Source organism: Carassius carassius, chromosome 10 (assembly GCF_963082965.1).
Source record: "Carassius carassius chromosome 10, fCarCar2.1, whole genome shotgun sequence".
Lineage (NCBI taxonomy): Eukaryota > Metazoa > Chordata > Actinopteri > Cypriniformes > Cyprinidae > Carassius > Carassius carassius.
In genome coordinates, this window is record NC_081764.1 from 15,708,969 (window position 1) to 15,735,308 (window position 26,340).

Genomic DNA, 26,340 nt, shown 5'->3' on the forward strand with positions numbered 1-26,340 from the left:
AGTTTCATTTAGTCTATTTTTTCTTTTCTTTTCAAAGATGCTGTCTACAGGTACAAGCATTTTTAAGAGAGTTCATTAGGCAAGTGTCATCTTGTATGCTGCAATCATGGCATCTTTCTCACCACATGATATAGAGAGTGTCCACCTTTTTGCAGGTTATTGCTTGTTGCAAATGAATCATTCATAGACCACAAAAAAAAAGGAATCTGGAATTGATCCAGCTTCCTTAGATCTCCTAGATGGATCTATTTCACTTATGCTCCCTCATTCTAATTCAACTCTAGAAGTTCCCAAACTCTCTGTCTTGGATCTTTTTTCCGTGTTGTTGAAAGCATGATGGCCCAGAACCATGTCCGTCTGTTGTTTCCTCTGGCGGTGTGTCCACCTACTTGTGGCACTGATACTTTCACTCCCTACTTCCCAAAATATTTTGATTTGCTGCTACAGTAGCTCATTAAAATCGGCTTGTTTTGAAATAATTTAGCACACACCTATGTCTTAGGTAAACAGACAGAATAGTGTTTTTCCTGTATATAATATGACTAATATGCAGTCTGAGGCCAGATCAAGGCTTGAATGGCCAGTGAGTCAGTGTGTCTAAAAAGCAGGTCACATTTCAATTATTCTTTTAGAGTTTGTCTCTGGTGCTCATGATTGTTGGTTCTACCTCTGCCTACAGTCAAAGACCTGACAGCAGTTGTGCAACATCAACGTGTCCCTAGTGCTCCTTTCTGAAATTTAAAATCCACCAAAACTGAAACACTTTCACTCTTTCGAGTTCTGGTTTTGTGCACGTTTTCCAATATGTGAAATGTTTTGTCAGACTTCTGTTAAGCTACATAAATGCAATTAATGAAGTACTTTTGTAATCTTTAAAATGTCTGTATTTTAAACAGAAATGTTTAAAAATGCATATTTTATGATAAAATCAGATCACTTTTTGAAGTGGTCTGTTAAAATGACTATATCCAGCCAGTAGCTAAAAATAGCTTCCAGTATTTAAACTTCAAAGTTCAGTATCACTTGAGCTTATCATTTCATTTCTAGGAGGACTTTGTGATTTTGATCTGCTCTACAGAACCCTTATCATGAGTGCTACATCGAACTCTAACACACAGTTGACTTACAAATGTGGCGCCTTCTTACAAAAGAAATGAGTTTTAATGTAATGTACATTAATTATCTTGATTGATTTCCTAATAAACTTTTTACGCGCACACACACACACACATACAAACACAGTATATATATATAAATAATTGTGAGCGATGTGGCCTAAAAATGTGAAATGAAAGAATTCACGCAGTCAATTTTATTTAACACAATATAATTTATACCAGATCTTGGAGTCTCAAAGGCCTGAATAATTTACATTGATGTACATTTACTTTTGACAGGCTGATGAAAAAACATGAACTGCATCTGAAGATAATGCTGGTTCAATTATTCTTGCCTATACAGCTCCTACATTAAAAAACTCATTAAAAATCATAAAAGAATAAAAAAAAAAAAATAAAAAAAAATTAAGAACTCAAAAAATAAATTTTCGGTTTATTGTCGCACAACAAATTTCACACATACATCAAGCAATTTAATAGACAAGAAAGAAAAGAAAAAAAAAAAATTTTCTTTTGGCCTTGCCCTCTCATACAATCCAACTACGTATGATACAACTGATGTACATACACAAAGTTACTGGAATGCTTTTAATTAATGTTTTTTGTTTATTTTTTGTACGTTTTCTGCAATTTTTAATTTCCTTTTTTGCTTAATTTTTACAAGTTTCCGTTGAGATAACATGACATGGTCCAACCACAAGTAAAATCCATTTCATCGAGAAGCATCAACTTCAAAGCACCGTTTGGTAACCAGAGATCACGGTCAAAAATGGCTGACCTCCTAAAAATATGTACAAAAATATAAAATGTAAATAAAAATACAAACAAATTTTTCCTTTTAAAGTATTTTGTAAGAAGGTAGAGCTTTGAAGTCTTGGTTGTTTCTACAAAATCTGCAGTTAGGTGTTTGTGTACATGGATGGTGGACTCTACTTGATGATGACCATGTTTTTGCTCCTCCAGTGGACAAGGAGGGATGAGAAGATTTCCAACAAAGTAGCTTCTTACACATCAGTCTTTTGCTTCTTGGTTTCAACAACATCCTAAAAAAATGTGGCCAAGCAGAGTTAAAACACTGTAGTTTATAAGGTCAGATTTTTACACTTATCGAAGGATTCCACTGATATAGTGGAAATTACCTCATCATCATCATCATCATCATCCTCAGCTGCTCGTTTTCCTGTGCCACCCTCAGCCTCATCATCTTCATCATCATTATCACCTATAATGTAGTTATTAATTCTTAGTAATGCATCTTTGTTTATATGCCTTGGTTGTCAACACATAGGTGGAGCTACAGCAGGATGTTTTTTTTTTATCAACTTCATTTAATTAATTTACCTAAGGCCTTACCTTCTCCATCATCTTCCTCGTCTTCTTCAGCCACATCATCATCTTCCTCATCTACTTCATTTTCTGCATCACCATTCTCCTCGTTTTCCTAAAAAAACATTATGAGTTATCATGGGTAATACCTGAGGTCATTTGGAAACTATTACAAGCAGTACTGGCCAATGAAACAATTAAGTTGTGGAAACTTACTGTATTTCCATTAGCAGGGGCATCTTTTCCGTTTTCTGCCTCCTCAACCTGTTTCTTTTCTTTAAGGTCCTAAATGTAGAAAAATAAAATAGCTCTGTAATTGCTTGTTACTTATCTGATGTAGTAAATGAAACTAGACCAATGCTGAGTTCACATGCTCTCATATTTGTGGAACGTGCTTTTCATTTTTGAATTAAAAGCATTTTAAATTTGAAATGCGACACTTCCACACTCTTTATTCATTGGATGGCTGTCTCTTCCATATCCGCCTGGTTTAAAGACCATATTGTGGTGGTGTAAGTTGATACGTACATGTCGTTACCGCCAATGCGCGCTGTAGTTCAGTTTAAAAGCCACATCACTGCGCTTGATAAAGACACGCCCGCTAAAAAACTACAACTCCCAGCTTACAATTAGTGAATATTTTAACTCAGCCAATAAGAGCGCGACCTCGACCAAAGAGAGGCTGGACCGACAAACCTCGGGGAGAGAGAGAGAGAGAGAAAAAAGGGGGAACAAAAGCGTTGTGCTATTAGGCCTTTAACATTTTTTTTAAAGCACTATACTGTTGATCCCTTCGAGAATTAATATTATTCATAAAATAACCCGTTTTATTTATCAAATTATTGCATCTTAGTCTAAAATCGCAGACTTTTCATCGCTCTGAATACATCAGGACGTGCTTCCATTCAGCAGCTCGCTCGGTATTAATAAATGTAGGTCATAATCCTCCGTTTTTAAACCGGTTAGCGTCTACATCACGCCTGCAACGCCTTCTCACACCGTCACCAGTAACGTTACATGCCGCTTTGTAACGTTACAAGCGCTGAGCGTCAGTGAGCCGTGGATGAATATTGAACATATCTACAGGATAATACTGACCCATATATTGATCTAACAAACAGCGTGGGCAGAAACATTTTAGCTGAAGCGGAAACAGTCTCCGTATTTCATATAGCCAAAGGCTTATCAAGACCGGGACGCTGCAAAAAAAGAAAAAAGCTTAACAGGACAAACGGGTCAGAAATGTGCCCACAACTGGTAGGCGAGTCCAGTGATCTTTAAATGATATCAGTAGAGCCTGAGCACCACACGTTTGGGAAGTCCGGTGAAAACGATCGTTTGGGTGGATGCACTGTACGGGGCCGTTCACACAGTACGAGCTCTGCGCTCAAGAGCAGCTAGACGGAGCGCAACGGAGTGGAACAGAACGAGGGCTCTCTAGACGCGCTTTTAAAAGTTAAACGGAGCAACTGAATAAGATAGGATAGAATAGAATAAGAACGAGACGCATTTCAACGAACAAATACGTCGTTCTGGACTAGGTTTCTATAAATATACATAATAAAAAATAAAATCAATAGCTGGACGCGAGAAAGCATCCTGTACGGACGTCCCTTAACTTCGGTTTTCGCGCTCACCTCCTGAGACCGCGCGCTACAACGGCAGCTCGTTCAGTCAGACAGACTGCATCCGCAGCGGGGTTTCGCGGGTAAGTTTACGCACAAACTGACATCGCCGCTAGAAATCAATTCTATATTTCAATACCAGGAAATATTAACCGTCTTCCGTGGAAGATAACGCTTTTCTTTCATTTAAGAAATTATAAGCCATCCTGACAGTACCGGACAGGTAGACTATAGCCCGGTAAAGCGCATACCTTAGGTAACGTTACTTTAATCAATAATGTATGATGAACTCATTTTCACTACGAAAAAGTGAACTACAACCTGAACTTGACAGAACTTAAGACAACGCGACCTGACGCTCCCGTTAAATAAACCGTACATCCGAGGCAGGCTGGGTCTGGGGTTCCCAATGTATTTTTAAAATTAAATTATACTTTCATTACACTTGAAATATTGGTCAAATATAAAGTAGTTTTAAAGATGAGGGAAACGTGCTTTATTCAGAGTGGCATCATGAGTCGTGAGGGCTGACAGATCGGGCTGCGGATGACGAATCACCACGTCTCGCGGACTGGACGAGGCACCTTCAATAACTGAGTCTACACGAAGTAATAAAGAAACTCGTGCAGCAAACCATATAAGCACAGTAGAGATAATGCTTAATGATCCTCTGCGTCCATTTCTCTCACTGTACTTTTAAAGAGGAACCGAAAAGCCGCCTACATAAACAAAGAACCCGCGTAGAATCCGAACAAAAAGCCTTTTAGTTGCAAATGTCTCTGTAAAGAAGCCCCACTTCAGCACACCAAACATTTTACCATTCACGAAAAGTCTTAAAAGTGACAATGAGAGGTATAGACACAGTCAAAATCTGCAAACAGCGTTCCAATGACCCTGTATACTTATTTCCATGCCCAAATCCATATTTCATGTCTCGTTTATTCAAATTAATAAAAGCGCAGCATCTACAAATCAGTGTATAACGTTAACTGAAGTTGAATTACCTTGGCGGAGACTTCCGAGCTAGTATCGACTTTTGTGTCAGCCATTTTCCCTAAATGTTAAGAATATAATGGAGTCTCGGAACAAAATAATAAAAAGATAAATACGAGATGTATATAATAAAAATAAGACTATTAAGCGTCTGTAGCGAGCTCACGCGGCGGCAGAGCAGTTAATATAGAAGACTGGGCGGAGCTTTAAGGGGGGCGGTTTTCAGTGATTGGTCAGTGTGGCAAAAACTCCGCTCCTCTGATTGGTCAAGATGGAACAATAGACAGTATTTCTGAAAAGTCAGACTCCGCCTCCAAACCGACCTCTGACTCATTTATGTGTGGAATAACTGTCGATCCATATTATCCTGATCAACCTCCCCTTGATGGATGATGGCCTAGATGGGCTCATCATTCTTTCCTTAAATAAATAAATAAATAAATAAACTTGCGTACGTAAATCATTAACACTGCCCTGAAATCTATAATTGGTCAAAATAATCTCAAAAATTTAAATTCACTCACATATAGTCTAAAAAGCACGGATTTTTTATGCATTTATTTTTTATTTTATATTATATTATATTAAAAATATATGGTGATACATGTGATTACATAATCACTGCCCACGTGTGATCACCTCATTATAAACGATCTTTTGTCAGTTTCTCCCAAACGTGTGTCGTGTAAAGTATCCAGCAGTGTTTTAATTGACACACAAGCGTTGAGGTTAAGAATACTGCTTATTTATTTTAGATGGCGCGTAAACTTTTGCTCTATTTGAAAGGTCACGATACAACCAATATAGTATCGCGGCAGTTAGTGGACGGCCCACTGGTGAAACCTGCCAAAGTGACCTGCTCAACGTTTGATTGACAGTTCTCAAACTCCGCCCTTTACCGATGTCTCCATACATCAGATTTCACCCTGAGTGATTTATTCAAACCGTCTTTTAGACATTATATAGGAAGGAAGAACGAAACATAATATCCAGTCAGTTCTAGTAATTAGAGTAAGGCAAAAATCACAGTCACGATTTTTTTTAAAGATGCATTGTTTCAGGAGCAAACACAGATGATTTGACAGGCTTGTGTAAGATAACGGATATGCTCATCAAACGAAGACTTTTATAAACATTTCCAGTGACGTTTTGCTATTTCATGTGATTTAAAATCGGCACGCTGTGGGGAAAAAATAATGGTGTACCTCTTTACCTCACCATCATGGCCGATTGAAATACCGTATGGCGTCTTTAAGTCTTCTTATTGGCTGATTGGGCCGAACGAACACAGACTTGACGCTTTGCGAGCGCTGATTGGATGATGCCAACGTCAATCAATTAAAGGGTCTCGTTTAAGGTGCAAAACAAAACATGGAACTGGAGTGTACCATCTTATGCCTTTTATTTCTCCCATTCTGTGCCAAGGACACATAAACATGTTAGCAAATACACGTTCAGGATTGGATTTCACACGGATTTATGTGGGGCAATTGCTAGCAGGTTATTCATTGTCACATTTGTGATCATTAAGCAGATGCATTTACATAAAGCGACTTGCAAATGAGGAACATCACATGCCCTTTATCCTATAAGAGCTAACATTAGTCCCAGTACCGCAATGCCAAGTTTAAAGAGAGCAATAGGCCCTAGTAGAAGCCTACAGAAGTTAGTGAAAAAGGACAAATTTAGAAGAAAGTAGAAAAGAGAAAATAGGTTTAATTTTAATCTATAAAGTTTATTTATAGAAAGTATACTCTTTTTATTTTCATACACATTTTATTTATTTATTTCCCATGGTCATTTATCATTAACTATGTATTATTTTGGACATTCAAATTTAGGTCACTGTTATAACTTTAATCTCAGCGTTCTTGTCAGTAGGCTTATACTGCATCTCAATCTTTTAGCAGGCACTTTTCATCCAAATTCATTTACATTAACTGCTGTAATTGCATATATGGATCAAACTGAAGTTAAGTGCCTCGCTCAAGGGCAAAATGATGATATAGCAGAACTGTAATCTCACTAAAACACCAGTTCCTCTGTCACTGCTGCTTGGAGTTAAACCTTCAACCTTTGTGTTAGCAGGCACCATGCACTTAACCATCAGAAGAGCACCAAATGACTCGTGCATCCATAGTATGTCTCATGCATTTAGAATCTGTCATTAATGAAAACACAAATGTTAGATAATGTCTTCTTAATCAGAGATTGATTGAATGAATGAATGTTTGATGGTGCCAGTTTACATCCATCAGTCGATTCTAGGTAATCTGGGATGCTGCTGCACAAGTTTATAGCCCAGAAACTGTGGCTCACAGCAGGAATATGTCTCTTTTACATATTAAAAACACTGAGACACATTTAAATGTATTATTGTACAAATAGATTATAGAATATTTTTGCAACCATAGTAGTAGGCTACTGCTATGCTTATATGAAAAACTCCTACCATTTCAGTTCGGTTTTGATAAATAAATACACATATAAAAAATTTAATAAGCTAGAAGTAGATTTAAAATAGAAGTTTATTTGCCCCTTTGGTATGACTCGAGATCATATTTCTTAACAGTAGCATTCTTGACAGTTTTCCCTGTTGTGTTATTCTAAACAAACTCAAATATTTGTATTATTATTTATTTATTATAGTTTATTTACATTTTATTGTTATTATTATTTGTATTTGACTTTTTTTCCAAAACATTTGTAGTAAAACATTTGCAGCAAACTGTGGAATTTTGTGTGGTCTTTATCAAAGAATTTCTTACTAACGGTGTAAATAATTTATTTATTTATTTATTATTAACAGATTTATTTATTTAAAGTTAATTTGCACACTATTAAACACAAACTATTTACTATTTATGAAATCCAGTGCATTTTGCATCTGTCAAAAGTCTCATCAATTTGAAGATCTGTGAAATGTTTGAGAGCACCCCCTGGTCAGTGAAACGATGCTCCACTCCGTCTCACATTCTCTCTCTAGCAGATCATTCTCCATGTCCTCTGCTGTAAAGCTGCTCCTTGACAAACAGTGAGAGGGCTTTCTCAGTGATCTCTGGCATCTAAATGGAGTCTTTTCCTGTCTGCAACAATAATGACCAATCTGGAAATCCCCCTTGCTTTGCTGCCGTCTGGTATGGCTGCTCACGTGATCTTGCACAGTCCCAGGGGCCCAGAGCCCTGTACTTGCCCTGGTCTCTTGGATGGTCCTGTTTACTTACAATCTTATTACTGTTAAGAATTCACAAATGGCCTTGAGACTGAAACATGGACACCCGCTGTTTAATGTATAATTACAATGCTAGCAGCACAAACTGTGAGAGAGTAACTGGATCAGTATCAGTATCATGGATGACTAGATGATTCTTTTGAAATTCTTAAATCATATTTTTATTAATTATATAAAACTAAATAATAATAATACTTTTCACAATCGGCCTCATTCACTATGAAATCATTTGTGTACCATGAAAGAGTCATGCAGGTTTGAAACAAAATAAGAGTATAAATGAAGGGTGCACTGTCCCTAAATTTTACATTATTGTAAATTTTACATTATTTCACTTGATGCCTAATTTTGTGATCATAAAGTCAATATTTACATAAATAATATGTAAAATTACTATATTTACCAGCTGCTTATTTGCTAATTTAATTGGATTAAACTAAAAGTCATCTGTCAAATAATCTTCTGTGTATAAAGGTACAATAACTATTTGATAAAATACACTTGTCAGGTGTAAATGTGTTGTTCAGGTGTAATGTTACACTGTAGCCATTAACAACATGAACACAACGTGAGGGTTTGTTCATGAATTACAGTAGTTAACCATAAATTTCCATATGTTAAAAAAAATAGATTTAGTAAAATGTAATCTTTGAATATAGAAGCAAAGCTTCCTCAAACCCTTGTGGTCAGCAAAGAGCTTTCGAAGGGAAGAGTTTGTTTGACCTGGGATTCTTCCTTGTTTCGAGTCCTGATGTATAGGGGCAGGACTGCATGCATAGCCTGCAGCATTTTCCCCTCTCTCATTTTTTTCTTCTTTTATTTAAATATAGCCTTCACTTGTCCTGCAGCAGCTGGTTCCATCGTTTTCCCACAGCTAGGATGAAGCATGAGGCCAATGCTTTAATTCAGAGCAGCCACTTGCTTGGTGTTCTTACACTCACCTCTTCTTTTCCCCCTTATCTTCATTACAAAACTATCCTGACACATCTGTCCATCTCCTGAGAACTTTTGGAAACCAAAACTTGCAGATCTATATTCATATTTTTTTATTTTTGTTTTTACAAACATGGAAGGATGACCAAAATGGAGGTGAGAACAACATGACATTATGCCACTCCTGGTCTCTGGGTGGCTTAACATCGCAAAGGCACAAATTAGGAAATCTGTCCTGGAGACTACAGTCGATGAGGCAGAAATCAATGCAGCTGGTGCATGCAGCATGTGACCCTGTGACCCCGAAGCATGTGACCCTGTGACCCTGAGCTCTGTGTGTTTTACGTGTAATTGAGCATGTTAAAGGCTTATTCCAGCAGTTTATTCATGATATTAAATGCATGAAGGAACAATTCAAAAATGAAAAATTTGCTTAAAATATATTCAGGTCATCCAAGATAATAAATGAGTTTGTTTCTTCATCAGAACCGGTTTAGAGGAATTGAGCATTATATCACTTGCTCACTAATGGATCATCAGCAGTGAATGGGTGCCGTCAGAATGAGAGTTCAAACAGATGATAAAAACATCACAACAATCCATAAGTGATCCAAACAACTCCAGAATATCAGTTAATGTCTTCTGAAGTGAAAAGATGCTGTTTGAAAGAAACAAATCCATTGTTTTAACGAATGGATGAGAGGACTCACATTTTTAGCCAGAAACAACTGTTTGATGCATGTTTATTACAAAATGCATTTTTTAAATTTCATTGATCAGTTGGAGTCATGCAGATAACTTGTGGATTACTTATTGTGATGTTTTTATCATCTGTTTGGACTCTCATTATGACGGCACCCATTCACTGCAGAGGATCCATTAGTGAGCAAGTGATGCAATGCTACATTTCCCCAAACCTGTTCTGATGAACTAATCTACATTTTTAGGTAAAATATTCATTTTAATGCATGTTTCGACAAACTTGAATTTTAAACTAATCATTGCCACAAATGTAAAAGAATAATGTTTATTTGAATCAAAACCTTTTCCTAACATTTTTTCCAAGCCAAAAGTATTATCACTACAAAGCAGGTAGTCAACATCAGTGTTTTTTGTTTACAATCTGATGGCAGTTATGAGATGAATCTTTATTGGGTGAGCTTTGGTAAATGTGAGCTGAGCTCACTTCCTTCCTTTCTGATACTTTGCATGACTGCAAAACAGCAACAGTAGGCCTGTCATTTGCTGGCAGGCTTTCCTTATCTGAGCGCTGGAGTCTGGCAATCTGATTGGTGAAGAGCTTGCACCTTCTGTGCTGGATTTACTTGAAGCTTTTGGTTTGTTATATTATAGCCTGTCCTGTCATCTGACTCTTGTACTTGAACATTAAAATTATGCCGGTGCTTCTTTGAAACTAAACAGTTTCTTCACTTTTTGTGCTCGTGTTGCAGTTCTACCAATGACACAAATGTTACTATTTATGTATTCTTTCTCAAAGTTTAGCACACATACATTTCAAATTTGAATGTACTTGATATTAATGTAAATGACATGAAAATGTAATATGAAAATGATTCAAATTTAATACATTATTATTAATTTTAATTTTGTTTATTATTATTAAGAGCCTCTCACATGGTCTAGGAGCCCCTCCTACACAGCAAGAACCAACCAGATCTTCTTGTGTCAAAGCCTAGGTGGCACTGATGTGCAGTCAAGACCTTTAAAGCTGCAGATCTCACAGATGAATTCTCACATTCTGGCTTTACAGGAAGAGTCTCCAAGTTATGAACAGGAATTCCACTATATCATTACCAGCTATTTGTGTCATGGTAAGTGAACTTTCACAGCAGTCTTTCTATCTAAAATAACAGCGCACTACTGATGTTGTATCTGGTTTTAATTTTACTGCTGACTAAATAATCACTAGACATGTTAGATGCATATGACTGCAACAGATGAAACCTTTTATACCCAGTATAACACGTGGAATTCGTATAATGCATCTAAAATCTAAAAGACTAAATGTACTGTTAGACAGGGCTTGTTTAAAGGGTGTGGTTAAAATGTATCAATAAAATATATGGCACTTTTAACTTAAGAATATTGTTGGTGGTAAAAAAAAAAGATAAATAAGTTCAATAAGACTTCCTATATAAAAGTACAAACACCAAATTACTAGTTTGAATGTGTGTGAAATGTAAATAGATAAGACTGAATTTGCAAGCACAATGAGATGACTGGATTGAATGAAATCTGAAGCTTATTATAACTTGTGATGACAAAAGTACTAAAATGATCATCTATTTGAAGAAATACCTTTACCTCAACATATCAAACATCGATCATCCAGCAAAATATTAGCATTTCAGCAGATGTTGTGTTACAGTTATTTAACTGCTATATTTATGTAAAGTGAAGCATTATGTAAACAGTTAGAAACTCACTTCATTATAAATAAATGTAAAGGGGTCATCTAACAGTATTGTCACAAACTCGTGGTATTCAATTTATGAATAAAATTTTTTATTCATAATATATCAAAATTTTAAATTTACATTTAACTTTTTTTTTGTTATTGTCAACCAAAACTTTTTTTCACCACATTTTTCATCTCTTTTCCATCTCCTTATCAAATTCCAAAAAACACTAATGCAAAGTGGCACACGTAGCTGACCCTGCACACAGATCCAAGAAAGAACAGTGGATCATTGGATAATGGGAAAAACAGTCTGCTGCATAGTTTCATTACTCCAGTGATCCCCACTTACCTCCTTATTTATTTTCAAGCCTATATTAACTTGCCTTATAACAGACATGCGCTCAATTGAGAGAGCTGGCAGACACACACACACACACACACACACACACACACACACACACACACACACATGTCTGGTTTACTATACTTGTAGGAACTCTCCATGGTTTTTATACTATACAAACCGTATATTCTATCGCCCTACACCTACACCTACCCCTCACTGAAAATATTCTGCATTTTTACATTTTCAAAACATAATACATTAATTCTGTAGATTTACCAGCTTGTTTCCCGATGGAGACTTCAATACAAAAGTCCCCATGAGTCAGTGTATATTCAGGTTTAAGTCCACATTGTGAAAGTAAATCCCCCCCCAAAAAAAAAAAAATTACATAATGGTAATGTTATATTGACACTCTGTCATTCTATCAAACTCATATTTTTCTTGGACATAAAAATGCACCAGACAAGTACATTTTCATTTATCCTACACCAAAAAAGGTCAAATATCCTTAAAATGTATTTTATGTGGTAACATTTTCATTTTTAGAGTTTTGAAATAAATATATTGCTTAATAAGACTGAATCCACCTAATACATTGGGTTACAGCAATGAAATTAATCTTTCAGGGTAAAACCAGCTAGCTCCTACTGTGGTATTGCTCAAAATGATTAAATATTACTAGTTACTGCTACTCTAAAAATGATTGTATAATTAAGATCAGATTGTTTAGGTCACATGAATGGAGATTACGTACATACATAAGTGTCAGTGACAAGTAAACAGTTCGTATATGGCGTGTGGGTAATGATACGGCAGCAAGATCTGAATGTCTGCTGTCTGCGAACACTGGCTTGTCTCCTTGGTAACACAGGGTGCAAGGTGATAGAAAATCAGTCCTGTGCACACAATCTCGCTGAGCAGGCGTTCTCTCTAGAGAAGATAAACCACATGTTTGCACTAGGGTACATGTGTGATATCGTGTCTGAGCAGTTATGTATAGTGAGCAAACAGCAGATTGCACTTAACCTAATGGCATGTGGCTAGTAAAGTAAGCCAAAAAAAAAAAAAAAAGATTAACTAAGCTGCTTGAGTGGCGGATGCATTGAGGCCTACAGATTACAAAGTCATGTTCTCACATAATTTTAACATTATCTCCTTTCATAAAGGGAATTATATGAGACAAGCACTTTGGTTTCAAGGAATAGCTCGCAAAAAAATGTAATTCTGTCATCATTTACTCACAGTTGGTGGTAGCCACTTCCATAGTGTGGGAAAAATACTATGGAAGTCATACCGTCAGCTGTTGATTACCAACATTACTAACAAAAAAAAAAAAGAAAAGAAAGAAACTCATACAGGTTTGGAACAACTTGAGGGTGATTAAATTATGGCAGAATTTTCAGTGTTTGTCAATGCTAAAAGCACAAGTACTGGAAATAAGTCAAGTTTTAATATGAATTTAAATCCAGTTCATCGCTCATCTTTCTGTGCACTACAAACATTTGGATTTTCAGTGGCTTGGGTTGTGTGACTATAAGCTTATATTATATATATCATACTTTTACATTTCAGAACTAATGATGGTATAATAAAGCCCAGGAGGAAGATAGTATGGCTGTTGTTCGGTAGGGAAATGATGCTGACTGCTGCCACAGTAACAAGTGCCAACAGCCTCATCATAATAGTGTCCATGTAGAACAGCAGACTCTCTGAGCACAAGATGTGATCAGCTGATATATTTAATAAACATTTAAAAATTTCAGTAACCATTAAATTTAGATTACAAGTTAGTCAGAGCATAAAGCGGATGTTCATGAACAAAAGTCTTTTTTGCTTGAAGAATTAGGCATAGCGACTGAATTTAAGAATTTGCTTCCTTAATTAATTGATCCATAATGCAGTCTTTATAGAAAGGATACATTTTTTCTTTTTTTTTTATCTTTATAAGGATAGTTAGGCAGGCAGACTGACAGACAGACAGACAGACAGACAGATAGATAGACAGACAGATAGACAGACAGATAGACAGACAGATAGATAGATAGATAGATAGATAGATAGATAGATAGATAGATAGATAGATAGATAGATAGATAGATAGATAGATAGATAGATTCTCATAATATCTTTTTAGCCACAAGAAAGAAAGTTATACAGGTTTGGAACGACACAAAGGTGTCTTAATGATGACTTTCATCTTCACTTTCAACTTCAAGTGATTTAAAAAACTGACCTAGATTTTAAAAGTGTATCACTGAGTGATATACTTTTAGAAGTGAGTGTTTGATTTTTAAAAGTGTTCTAATAGCAATAGATCCATATTGAACAGAACATTGAAAGAACATAAAGTTCTTACTTATCTATAATATTTATCACAATTACATACCACAAACACATTATCAATAAAATGTGCAAGATCAGATTCACGGACAACAGACTTCAGATATAAACAATTACAGGGTTATTCAGGTTATCCCACCATCTTTAGAATGACAAAAGACACGTTGTCCTTTCTAAATGTTTCTAAATCTCTTTCTCTCTCTCTTTTTCTCTCTCTCATCTCTTCTGCTCCCGCCCACCAAATCATTCAGCACTAAATTTATCTTCGATTACCTCATCAGTGCTATTATAATAGGACGGTTCTCTGCTCATGATTGGGGGTCCCACCTGACCCTGTATGAGTGCAAAGGCCTGAGAATTGGATTACAGCTTATCCATATCAACAGCTGTAGCTTTCTAACAAAGCCTGTGGGCCTCTGGGCATATTTCAAGCAAGCCAGAATTCACCAAGGACACTCCTGACTGGAAAAGTGGAATTGTAGAGGAATATCCGGTGCCATAATCCTCTTTCCTCTCCTCAACACATTACCTGACGCACCAGCATGTCGACCGGCTAACACTACACACGGAAGCATAAGAGGTGAGAAATACTGTAGATCTCTGTGTAGAAGCACTGCCCAGAGACAAAACAAGAGGATTAGAATTTATTTTCAGCCTGACAACGGAGCCTCTCTAAATCAGTGTGATCACAGCCTCACTGGCAGGTTTTGACTAACCCATGTCATGCCCCTAAATTACACACACACTGAGCCTCAGACCTCACTGCATGCTTTTATTCTTAGTGAATGAGGGCATTTCAGTTCAAAGCTGCAACACCAAAACTGATTGCGTATTAATGTAATAATAATAGCGCCAACATTTATTCAGCTGATAATTGGTATTTGATTGCTGATGACCACAACATTTACAAAGAGTCAGCTTTGGATCAACACAGTTGATCAAAACAGTTACCCTTGTATTGTAATCATTACCTGCACAAGCTGGAATCACTGCCTAACATGTTCATTGTGTCATGCGTTAGAATACATGATGTTAACTAACCACATAGCATGTATTTTCTTAGGTGTATATTAATGCTATATGGACATTTTCACATAATCATCTCTGGCTGATCACGGAATACTTCCTAACTGTTCTGGAAAGCTGCTAATATTTATTGTAAAAAGTATATACAAATACCAACTTGAATAGAACTGGATTTTAAAAAATATTTATAATATTTATTTGTAGATTTTTGTTTCCATTTTATCTTGACCAAATAAAGTTTAGTAGTCAAAATATTTTATAGTCTACAAATTATTGTGATATGATCCATAGATGTGATCCAACACATATTGATTATTCTGTGAGTGTTGTCTGTAAATTGAAAGGTTGTTCATTTTAGCCTGAGGTCATGCATTTAGTGTGACATCACAGGCATAGATGATGTAATGCAATGCAGTGAGCTCAGAGCCAGTTTCAGTGGGAGGGCAGCTCATTTGGAACAGATAAAGGTGCTTTGTTTTCTTCACTTCCTCCTCTCTGTACATGACTAGAACATTGTTCCTGTGTTATAGTATTTGCTCATTTGGAGGGAAACTGAGATGCCCTTTGTGGATCTAACCTAACAGACACACTTACAAGAGGAGAAAGTATGTTTACCAATGGCCAGGGATAAACATCTATCATAAACTAATAAATCTTAGAAATAAAAATGGATAGACCTAATTCTGCGAAATGGCTTACTGAAACACTTATAATGCTGCAATAACCTGAATGCAGACACAGAATTGGTCTTCGTGGGTCAAACGATACATGGTTAAATGATCAAACAATATACACCAGTCTGTTTTTTATAAAAAAAATAATTATTTTGTTTAGCAAGGACACATTCAAATGATCAAAAGTGACAGTAAATGTCAAATTTTTTATGTGTTTTTTCAACTTTGTATTTAGCAAAGAATCCTGATAAAAAGTAATTAACAGCTGTTTTTAACATTTATAATAAACATAAATGTTTCTTAAGCAGCAAATCAGGCTATTAGAATGATTTCTGAAGGATTGTATGACACTGAAGATTGGAGTAATGATGCTGAAAAAATTCAGCTAACATTAGTCAAATAGCTCTGCCCAATTTTTTTCCTATGTACAGTTTCAATTCATTTAATTATAAATGAGAATTAATTGTTGGCTGTATAAACTGTTTGTGCATATACAAACTTTAGAGTAAGTGTGACAACTAGCTCCATCATACAGCTGTACATACAGGTGCTGGTCATATAATTAGAATATCATCAAAAAGTTTATTTATTTCACTAATTCCATTCAAAAAGTGAAACTTGTATATTATCTTAATTCATTACACACAGACTGATATATTTACAATGTTATTTTTTTATATAATTTTGATGATTATAACTGACAACTAAGGACAATCCCAAATTCAGTATCTCAGAAAATTAGAATATTACTTAAGACCAATACAAAGGAAGGATTTTTTAGAAATCTTGGCCAACTAAAAAGTATGAAAATGAAAAGTATGAGCATGTACAGCACTTAGTTGTACAACTAAGTACTTAGTTGGGGCTCCTTTTGCCTGAAGCAGCAGTGTGTGCAGGTGCCAAGTCCTGTTGGAAAATGAAATCTGCCTCTCCATAAAGTTGGTCAGCAGCAGGAAACATGAAGTGCTCTAAAACTTCCTGGTATACGGCTGTGTTGACCTTGGACCTCAGAAAACACAGTGGACCAACACCGGCAGATGACATGGCACCCCAAACCATCACTGACTGTGGAAACTTTACACTGGTCCTCAAGCAACATGGATTGTGTGCCTCTCCTCTCTTCCTCCAGACTCTGGGACCCTGATTTCCAAAGGAAATGCAAAATTTACTTTCATCAGAGAACATAACTTTGGACCACTCAGCAGCAGTCCAGTCCTTTTTGTCTTTAGACGCTTCTGACACTGTCTGTTTGTTCAAGAGTGGCTAGACACATGGAATGCAGCTGAAACCCATGTCTTGGATACGTCTGTGTGTAGTGGTTCTTGAAGCCCTGACTCCAGTTGCAGTCCACTCTTTGTGAATCTCCCCCACATTTTTGAATGGGTTTTGTTTCACAATCCTCTCCAGTGTGCGGTTATCCCTATTGCTTGTACACTTTTTTCTACCACATCTTTTCCATCCCTTCGCCTCTCTATCAATGTGCTTGGACACAGCTCTGTGAACAGCCAGACTCTTTTGCAATGACCTTTTGTGTCTTGCCCTCCTTGTGCAAGGTGTCAATGGTCGTCTTTTGGACAACTGTCAAGTCAGCAGTCTTCCCCATGATTGTGTAGCCTACAGAACTAGTCTGAGAGACCATTTAAAGGCCTTTGCAGGTGTTTTGAGTTAATTAGCTGATTAGAGTGTGGCACCAGGTGTCTTCAATGTTGAACCTTTTCACAATATTCTAATTTTCTGAGATACTGAATTTTGGATTTTCCTTAGATGTCCGTTATAATCATCAAAATTAAAAGAAATAAACATTTGAAATATATCAGTCTGTATGTAATGAATGAATATAATATACAAGTTTCACTTTTTGAATGGAATTAGTGAAATAAATTAACTTTTTTATGATATTCTTTTTTATTTACTAATTATATGACCAGCACCTGTAATTTATGATGTAGCTATAAGTTGCAGTGAAGCAGATCAATAACTCCAATAAATAACACAAATGAAATTAATATTAATAATGAAAATTGATAAACAAAAATAAAAATCTGCACTGAAGTTGGAAAAAAGTATGTTATATTTCAACTCTTCTGCATTCCCTAGCAGAAGTTTTGTTCCCCAAAGTATATTTGCGTCTGCTTATAAAACCTTTACTTCTTCTCACAAACGTTTGTGTTTGCTCACACGTTTTGAGGGGTAACGCAATCATTTTGCGAGCAAACACAGAGGTTTGCTGGAGAAAGCCAAATTTCTTGTTAGTCTGCAAAACATTTTCAAGATATGTATAAAATAACTTCCCATCTCACGTTCTTCTATCACCATGTTGATTTAGGAGCTTTATAGTAGAAGGATAAGTAAGCCGCCTACTACAGAGACAATAATAAGTATTTGTGTAAGTGGATTAGAAACAAAATTGTTTTATCACTATTATACCTGTTGCATACTACTGTGAAAATGAGATCCTTTTACAAGATTATATTCAGTGCAAAATCCTTGTCAAAACAGTGTTTCAAGACCAGTTTCCTCACAGACTCATAACATCATATCACTCAACCAAATGCATTGATATACTTAGAAGAGTAACAGCGATCAGCAGTAGAGCTTTCTGAGCTGATTTTGATGATAGAGTCACATTTAATGTTGTATTGGGACTCACATGTGTCCATTAAGTCCCATGCTTTATGGGAAGACATAGGAACATTGGAGTTACATATGAGCAAGCTTCCAGCTAATGAATTATAATGGAGCATTAATGACTCTAAACTGTTATGTGGTTCCCTCATTGGTAGGTAATTTATAAAGTAAAACTGGCGCTTTAGTGGTGTACAACATTGGCCAAGCAGACATCACAGAATGGTTATAAGTGTCTCATCACTAAGTGGAAAATGCAGTAATCATTGCCAAGCCATGAGAAACACAGGACATGGATTATTTTAGTGATGCAAAACTCAGTTTTCTTTTAAAGGGAAGCTGAGGGAAACCTGTGTTTTAGCACAGTATTAAGCATCCTTTAGATTTCAGTATAAAAACGTAATGAATCAGCAGTAGAGCAAATGTGTTGATTTCTCTGCATGCCTTTTACTTTCATGGTTTACACAATTCTCTGCTGAGCACAACCTCTAAAGGTAACCCAGTCCCAGAGAGGACTTTCAAAAACAACTCGCTTCCCTAAAGACAAACAAACAGTGGAGCAGAGGCCTGTTGACCCAGCAGCATAACACTCTGTGTGTGGGTAGATTATACACACCAGGTCAGACATATACACACCTGCAGTGCCTCTGTTCTCACAAAAACACAATAAAGATCTGGTGCCAGGGTTGACAAATAAAATAATCAGTGTCTTTGAGGATATTTGTAGTGAAATTATGAATTTGGGGTTATTTGGATTTGTTCTCTTATTTGGACAAAATTTATATTTGTATTCAGCAAGGACACAAACAGTTGATCAAAAGTGACATTATTATTAACATTTTAAAGACATTTATAACATTAAAAAAAGCTATTTCAAATAAATGCCATTCTTTTGAACATTCAGTTCATCACAGAATAAAAAAAAGTATTATATATATATATATATATATATACATTGATACCAGATATATACCATATATATATATATATATATATATTGCTTATAATAGTGCTTATTAATGCTCTTGCCTGCCAAAATAAACTAATCGAAGCATAAAACAGGTAACTATATCATATACATATGACTTTGACCACATGACCGTGTTACAAGGTAAATTCTTTTAAAATCTTAAATAATTTAACATTTTTAATAGTGAACTATGAATAATATATATTTAAATAAAGCACTTGACCAGAAAAGTGTGCATCTAATAATACTTAACTTGATTAACTTTAAAGACTTGTCAAGATCTGCAGAAATATGCCCTTTTCATTTTAAACTGATGTACTATATGTCATACTTATGCTTCAGGAATGCTGTAAACCAGTGTGGGTTTTGTCTTAACATGTATCTCTGCACATGAAAGGAGTTAAGACATGTCAACACACAAGAGGTCCTCAGGGACTGAGCCTTTGTGTGGACGCAACTGTCACGATGAAAGATTCTCTCCCAAGATTTAAACATCACAGCAACCTATGAAGGCAGAATTAAATGTAAGGAAATGTTTGCTATTTTTACACATAGTCCAATTAGAATGCACTCATGGAGAATAAAGTGTGCAGTGCCGCTATTTCCAGTGATCGGGTCAGATGCCACCCTGCCCAGCTTCCCAGAATGCTTCCTGTTCACATTAATTCATCTTCAAGACTGACTGACCTCACCTCATACAAACCAGAAATTACATCTACTGAAGTATCAAAGGCCTGCATTGCTTAATGACCTTTACTTGAACCATGGACAAATAAAGCCAAACTCTCTGAGCTTCAGGTGCCGGCAACACTGTATGGCGCATCTCTATTTGATGTCTGCTAAACTTAAGTATGGGAATAGAGAAGGGTCACCTGTCTGTGATAAGACTGACTGTCTAACTTCCGAAACACTTGATAGCAACTGTAGCAGGACGTCCTGGGGCAGAAGCAAATAGTAACCTTGCCAGCTTTCTATTTAAAGGGCTCTGACAACATCTAGTGGTGAGATGTATAATATCCCTCATTCTGCCATATGATGTGATGCCATTGAACTATGAAAACTGTGAAATCTGATACATCAGTGAGATGTGGAAAAGGCCATTAGGATCCATTAACCTCAACACAACCCCCTAAACACCACTCAACCAGGAAGTTGCTCCTCTCAGCACATCGCCAGCACTTTTTTGCTCTGGTTAACAAAAGGGAGTTCAGCTGAGTTTACTTTGCTGACCAGAGCACCTTTTTCTCCCTAATTGTCTTGTCTTGCTTAATTTATTACCATTGTGATGTGACCACTGAAGTAAAATCTCAAACGCGGTCAAGAAGTGCAATAATCAGTTTTATGGGCTTTCCGGAGCACAGTATGAAAGAGTTTACTGATTATTTATAATTATTTTTGTGTTATATTGAATTTAAATGTATTTATATGTACTTACTATTTTTAAATATATATGTGTGTGTTGTATAATCTATGTATGTAAAGTGAGAGTATAGACATTTAGTTACCAAAAAAATCTATTTTCGATAAGAAACAAAAAAATTCTTTTTTTTAATAAATGTTATTTTCTATTATTTTCTTCTTTTTTTCAATTCATCAAAGGATCTTGAAAGAAATATATTACACTTTATATAAAAACATAAAGCAGCACAACTGTTTTCAACATTTATGAAAAAAAAATGTTTCTTGAGCACCAAATCAGGCTGATTTTAGATTTTATTTTAGATTTGTTTTAAAAAAAAAATACATGACCATTCAGTTGGATTTTGTTTAATTATTTATTGATTTTTTTTATGAATAAAACTGAAAAATAAATAAATAAATAAATAAATAAGCAAATTCAAATAATAAGTAGAACAACTATTATTAACATTGATAATAATAATATTAGATGTTTCCTGAGCACCAAATCATTTCTGAAGGATCATGTGACACTGAAGACTGGAGTAACAGATGCTGAAAATTCAGCTTTGACATCATAAGAATAAATCACATTTAAAAATATATTAAAATAAAACTGTTATCTTAAATTGCAATAATCCATCCATCCATCCATCTTCTTCCGCTTATCCGGGGCCGGGTCGCGGGGGCAGCAGTCTAAGCAGAGAACCCCAGACTTCCCTCTCCCTAGACACTTCCTCCAGCTCTTCTGGGGGGACACCGAGGCGTTCCCAGGCCAGCCGGGAGACATAGTCTCTCCAGCGTGTCCTAGGTCTTCCCCGGGGTCTCCTCCCAGTGGGACGCGCCCGGAACACCTTCCCGGGAAGGCGTCCAGGAGGCATCCGGAACAGATGCCCGAGCCACCTCAGCTGACCCCTCTCGATGTGGAGGAGCAGCGGCTCTACTCTGAGCTCCTCCCGGGTGACTGAGCTTCTCACCCTATCTCTAAGGGATCGCCCAGCCACCCTGCGGAGAAAGCTCATTTCGGCCGCCTGTATCCGGGATCTTGTCCTTTCGATCATTACCCAAAGCTCATGACCATAGGTGAGAGTAGGAACGTAGATTGACCGGTCTTCACCACGACAAACCGGTATATCGACCGCATTACTGCAGAAGCTGCACCGATCCGTCTGTCAATCTCCCGTTCCATCCTTCCCTCACTCGTGAACAAGACCCCAAGATACTTAAACTCCTCCACTTGAGGCAGGAACTCTCCACCAACCTGAAGTGGGCAAGCCACCCTTTTCCGACTGATTGCAATAATATTTAACATTATTATTATTTTGGTTTTGGTCATACACACACACACACACACACGTTTGTTTTTGTGAAAAGTGGGGACATCCCATAGGCGTAATGGTTTTTATACTGTACAAACTGTATATTCTATGGCCCTACACCAACCCTACACCTAACCCTAACCCTCACATGAAATTTTGTGCATTTTTACTTTCTCAAAATAAAAAAAACTCATTCTTTATGGTTTATAAGCGTTTTGAAAAATGGGGACATGGGTTATATCCTCATAAGTCACCCTCTCCTTGTAATACCTGTGTCATTCCCATGTCATTATACAGAGTTGTGTCCTGATATGTCACAAAAACAAGAGCACACATACACACTCTCACACACACACACACACACACACACACATATACATACACACAGTAATAATTGCCTTAAGAATCATGTCATTCTCAAAATCAATGTCATCTTTGTTCTCATAGAACATTTAATGTGTAGGGGAAGTCCACTGATCATATATATAGATCAGTGGGGAAGTACAAATGCATGAAACATCAGAACTATATTAATAATTCATATACCAAATGGTGTCCACAGCTGTGCCACTACCATAATCTGACATAAATACTGAAAGGTTTGCTTTAACTATTCATTCAGTTCTATAAAATGACATGCAAAATTTACATTGTGTGTTACTGATACATGTTAACATAATACATAACAGAATAGCCTACCTTTGCGTAAAACACAAAGCTGATACAGAAACTAAAATTAAAAGTCAATTACACTTTAATCTAATCACCAAAATGTGATGGATTGTGCTGATGGTCAAAAGGCCATTTACAATAAGAAAACAACTAATTGACCCATTCCAAATGTTCCATTTCAACTTAAGAAACTGAATAAAGGTGTACTTATGCAATATATAAATGTTTATGTCATTACAGATATAAGTAGTGTAAATTTAGTCTCCATTTGAATTGTTATGTAGGCTAATAGATTTTTAGCATAACGATACCTCTTCAGTTAAGTACCTTGCCTATACAATGTAAATTAAGAGTTGGAAGAAACCGAAGTTACTTGCTGCCATCTAGTGGACACTTTTATAAAAGGCATTGGGTATTTCCTGGATACTTGAAACTAAAATGATTTTCCAAATCCATGAAGTGCTCTATCCCTAATTATGTGACAGAAACCGTGTGATCATAAATAAAATGAGATGTAATAATATCTTAAGATATCATAATAAAATAATATAATAGTTACAGAACACTGATTAACAAACCATTGAGGCACATTTGGAAAATGTTTTGTAATACTGCTGCTCTGAAGAAGCACTGAAACTTGTCCAGATACTATTTTTAGTGGAACTGTACATGCCAAATATAGTCTATGTAGATTAGTTTTCATAATAATATATGAAGACATTTTTAAGGCTGAGATGTTTTGCAGCAATGCAGATTTAGATTTTGTAATGTCAGTTATTTTTGGCTATATAAATTAATTTCTGTGTAAGGTGCTATTGCATAGAATAATCTTAATGAGACAAGTTATTAAGCCAATCAAATTGTTCCAACCGGGAAAAAATAAACAGTATAAATAAGTTAACAAAATAATAATAATGTTATAAAATAGCATACAAGAACCGCTTTAATCCTGGACAAAAACTTACCATGCAGCACCAGTATATCACAGGAAATTGTTAGCCTACTGCTGTTAAATACAAATGCAACCTTCAAACAGTGTAAAGGACTTCTTTTGCCATTTCTTTTGCCATTTTGTTAATTCCTTTCTTTGATGAAAGTGGTGGTTAACAGGTTGTGAGAAGTAGTAACCTATGGTGATAATTTAGCAGACACTACACGTTGGCTAAAAAAACGCATTGAAAAAGCATTCCTTCTTGGTCATTTTTATTTTAGCGTAATTCGTGTAGATAGCCTAACTACTGATAAAAACAACATATGAATCAAATAGATTATAATTATATTTAAACATAATAGGCTAATATATTATTATAAAAATATAAATACATATAAAAAGATAATATATCCATATTTCTATTGTTAATAACATATTTATATTATGAAAGAGAAAATAAAAAATAAAATAAAATAAAAAAACCCTGAAAGCAATGTAGCAGCAGGCGCAACTTCGACATAATAGTCGCTAAACTTGTATTAGTAACCCATATACTCTCATTATTGCAGAAGGACTCAGTTCCACCATGACATGGTAAGCGAAAATCTCGATTATGTGAAATGGCGGCAAGAGGAGGAGGCGAGGACGGAAACATGATACAGTACAGAGAAGCTGTATGAGTGAGACAAAAACCAGGAACGGATTTCATATATCAGTCGGAATCACCTAGACTGCAAGAGCCACAAACGACTAAACCGCTCCATTATCATCAAGTGTGCGTGCTACACTGCAGCTCAAACAGTCGAGTGGAAACATGCTGTGAGCCCGTGTGCCAGTCCTGACAGCAAGGCTGATATTACATTCATTTATTTATCTAGAATGTCACTCTCTCAGACGTTGCATTAGATAACATTTTTTAACCTTTAAATGTAAACCAAAATATTTAAATAATATTATTTAAATATAAACGAACTACTAGATGTTATAATAACTGTGGAAACAGGTCTTCAATTTGTGAAAAGGGTCAACAACTAGGATATGCAGTGTGCAGGAGCTCAGGACAATCTGCTTGAACTAACCTGCTTAAACCAAAAAAAAGGAATGCATTGCATTGCCATTATACATGTTCTTGCAAGTAATTTGTGAAGAAATGTACTGCATTTATTACCTCTGTCGAAAAATTGGACTTTTTAGTGAATGATCAACTATGCCCGAATACAAATATACTTTAGTTTAGGCTACCTCTCAGAGTTTGGCTTAGTATGTTATTTACAGTAGGTATCTTCAGATTTGCACTATAAATGTATCCCCATGGCTACTACATACACCATGTTGCCATTTTCCTTTAACTTGTGTGTTTTTTGGTCATTAAACACAAATTTAACAATGCTAGTGTTATAATACTTACAGTTCAAAATGTCTCACAGCTCTATGTCTTTAGTTTCTAGTGCATCATCTGAATATCTTATAAGTTTTTGGACATCCTTATAAGGTTGCTATCACAACAATATAGTCTGGCTGACCCATTTGTTCAGAGTGCAAGTCTATGAGTCTTAAATATTACTGTGCCCTCACTGTTTTTCATTCTTTTCTAGCTCTGATTATGCTGGTCCTCAAAATAAATACTTTTTCTCAAGTTAATTTTACCACTGGGGCCTTGACTGTTCCCAGCGGTCCCTCCTCCCTTCCACTCTTGAAATGGTTCCTGACCATACATGGTCTTAGTTGAAGAAAGCAGCAGGCCAAGAGAGCAGAAGTGATCTGCCACTCAAACAAGCCTGTGTGTGAAAGGGAGGACCCTGTAACACAGACTCAGTAGTGCTGGCCATGTTACTCCTCCACCACAAAAATGTACACTGTAACAGTGCAGAGCTAAACATGGGTGAGGAACTAACAACTAAGAAGCAGAAACTTTGGCTAGACTTTGTTTCACTCAGCTTGTAACAACTTGAATTGACATTCAGTTAAAGACACCAATAGGTGTTTCTGGGTGTGGAAGTTGAAGTACTCTTTCTGTTACAGGTGCCAATGAGTCATGTTGTATCACAAGGTTCATAAACAATTCTAAACTCTCTTTCTATAACACGTCAGCGAGGTGGGCTGAGGTGAGTCTATGACATTTACATGAATTACAGGTATTTATCAGCGATAATTTAATATAGCCTGGGTATAAAATTGTGATCATGCTGGTTCACACATGTACGAACTGATTCTTCAAATATTGGATGATATCTAGGCATTTTAAAAACAGAAAAAAGTGTAAATCCGAGCGTAAGGATCCATAGCAATTAAAAAGAACTGTGTCTGATTCATACATGTTTTTTATGACATTTGTTTGTAGTGGGGGATAATATGACATAATTCCTGTTATGTTATGTTAATGAATTGAG

The 26,340-nt window shown here is 36.1% G+C and overlaps 1 protein-coding gene and 1 long non-coding RNA gene across 2 annotated transcripts; one reads left to right on the forward strand and one right to left on the reverse strand.

The window, feature by feature from the left end:
- Nucleotides 1-1,310: 1,310 nt before the first annotated feature.
- Nucleotides 1,311-5,239, reverse strand: LOC132151863 (prothymosin alpha-A-like). The gene is made up of 4 exons (XM_059560341.1): nt 5,074-5,239; nt 2,661-2,729; nt 2,472-2,559; nt 1,311-2,340 (listed from the first exon to the last, which is right to left on the reverse strand). Exons 1-4 carry the CDS (start codon nt 5,116-5,118, stop codon nt 2,201-2,203), a joined length of 342 nt encoding a protein of 113 aa, XP_059416324.1. The 5' UTR covers nt 5,119-5,239; the 3' UTR covers nt 1,311-2,200.
- Nucleotides 5,240-10,132: 4,893 nt separating this feature from the next.
- Nucleotides 10,133-20,259, forward strand: LOC132151865 (uncharacterized). Its single transcript, XR_009436450.1, has 4 exons — nt 10,133-11,059; nt 14,587-14,915; nt 20,028-20,154; nt 20,239-20,259. It is a non-coding gene; the product is annotated as an uncharacterized LOC132151865 (long non-coding RNA).
- The last annotated feature ends 6,081 nt before the right edge of the window (nt 20,260-26,340 follow it).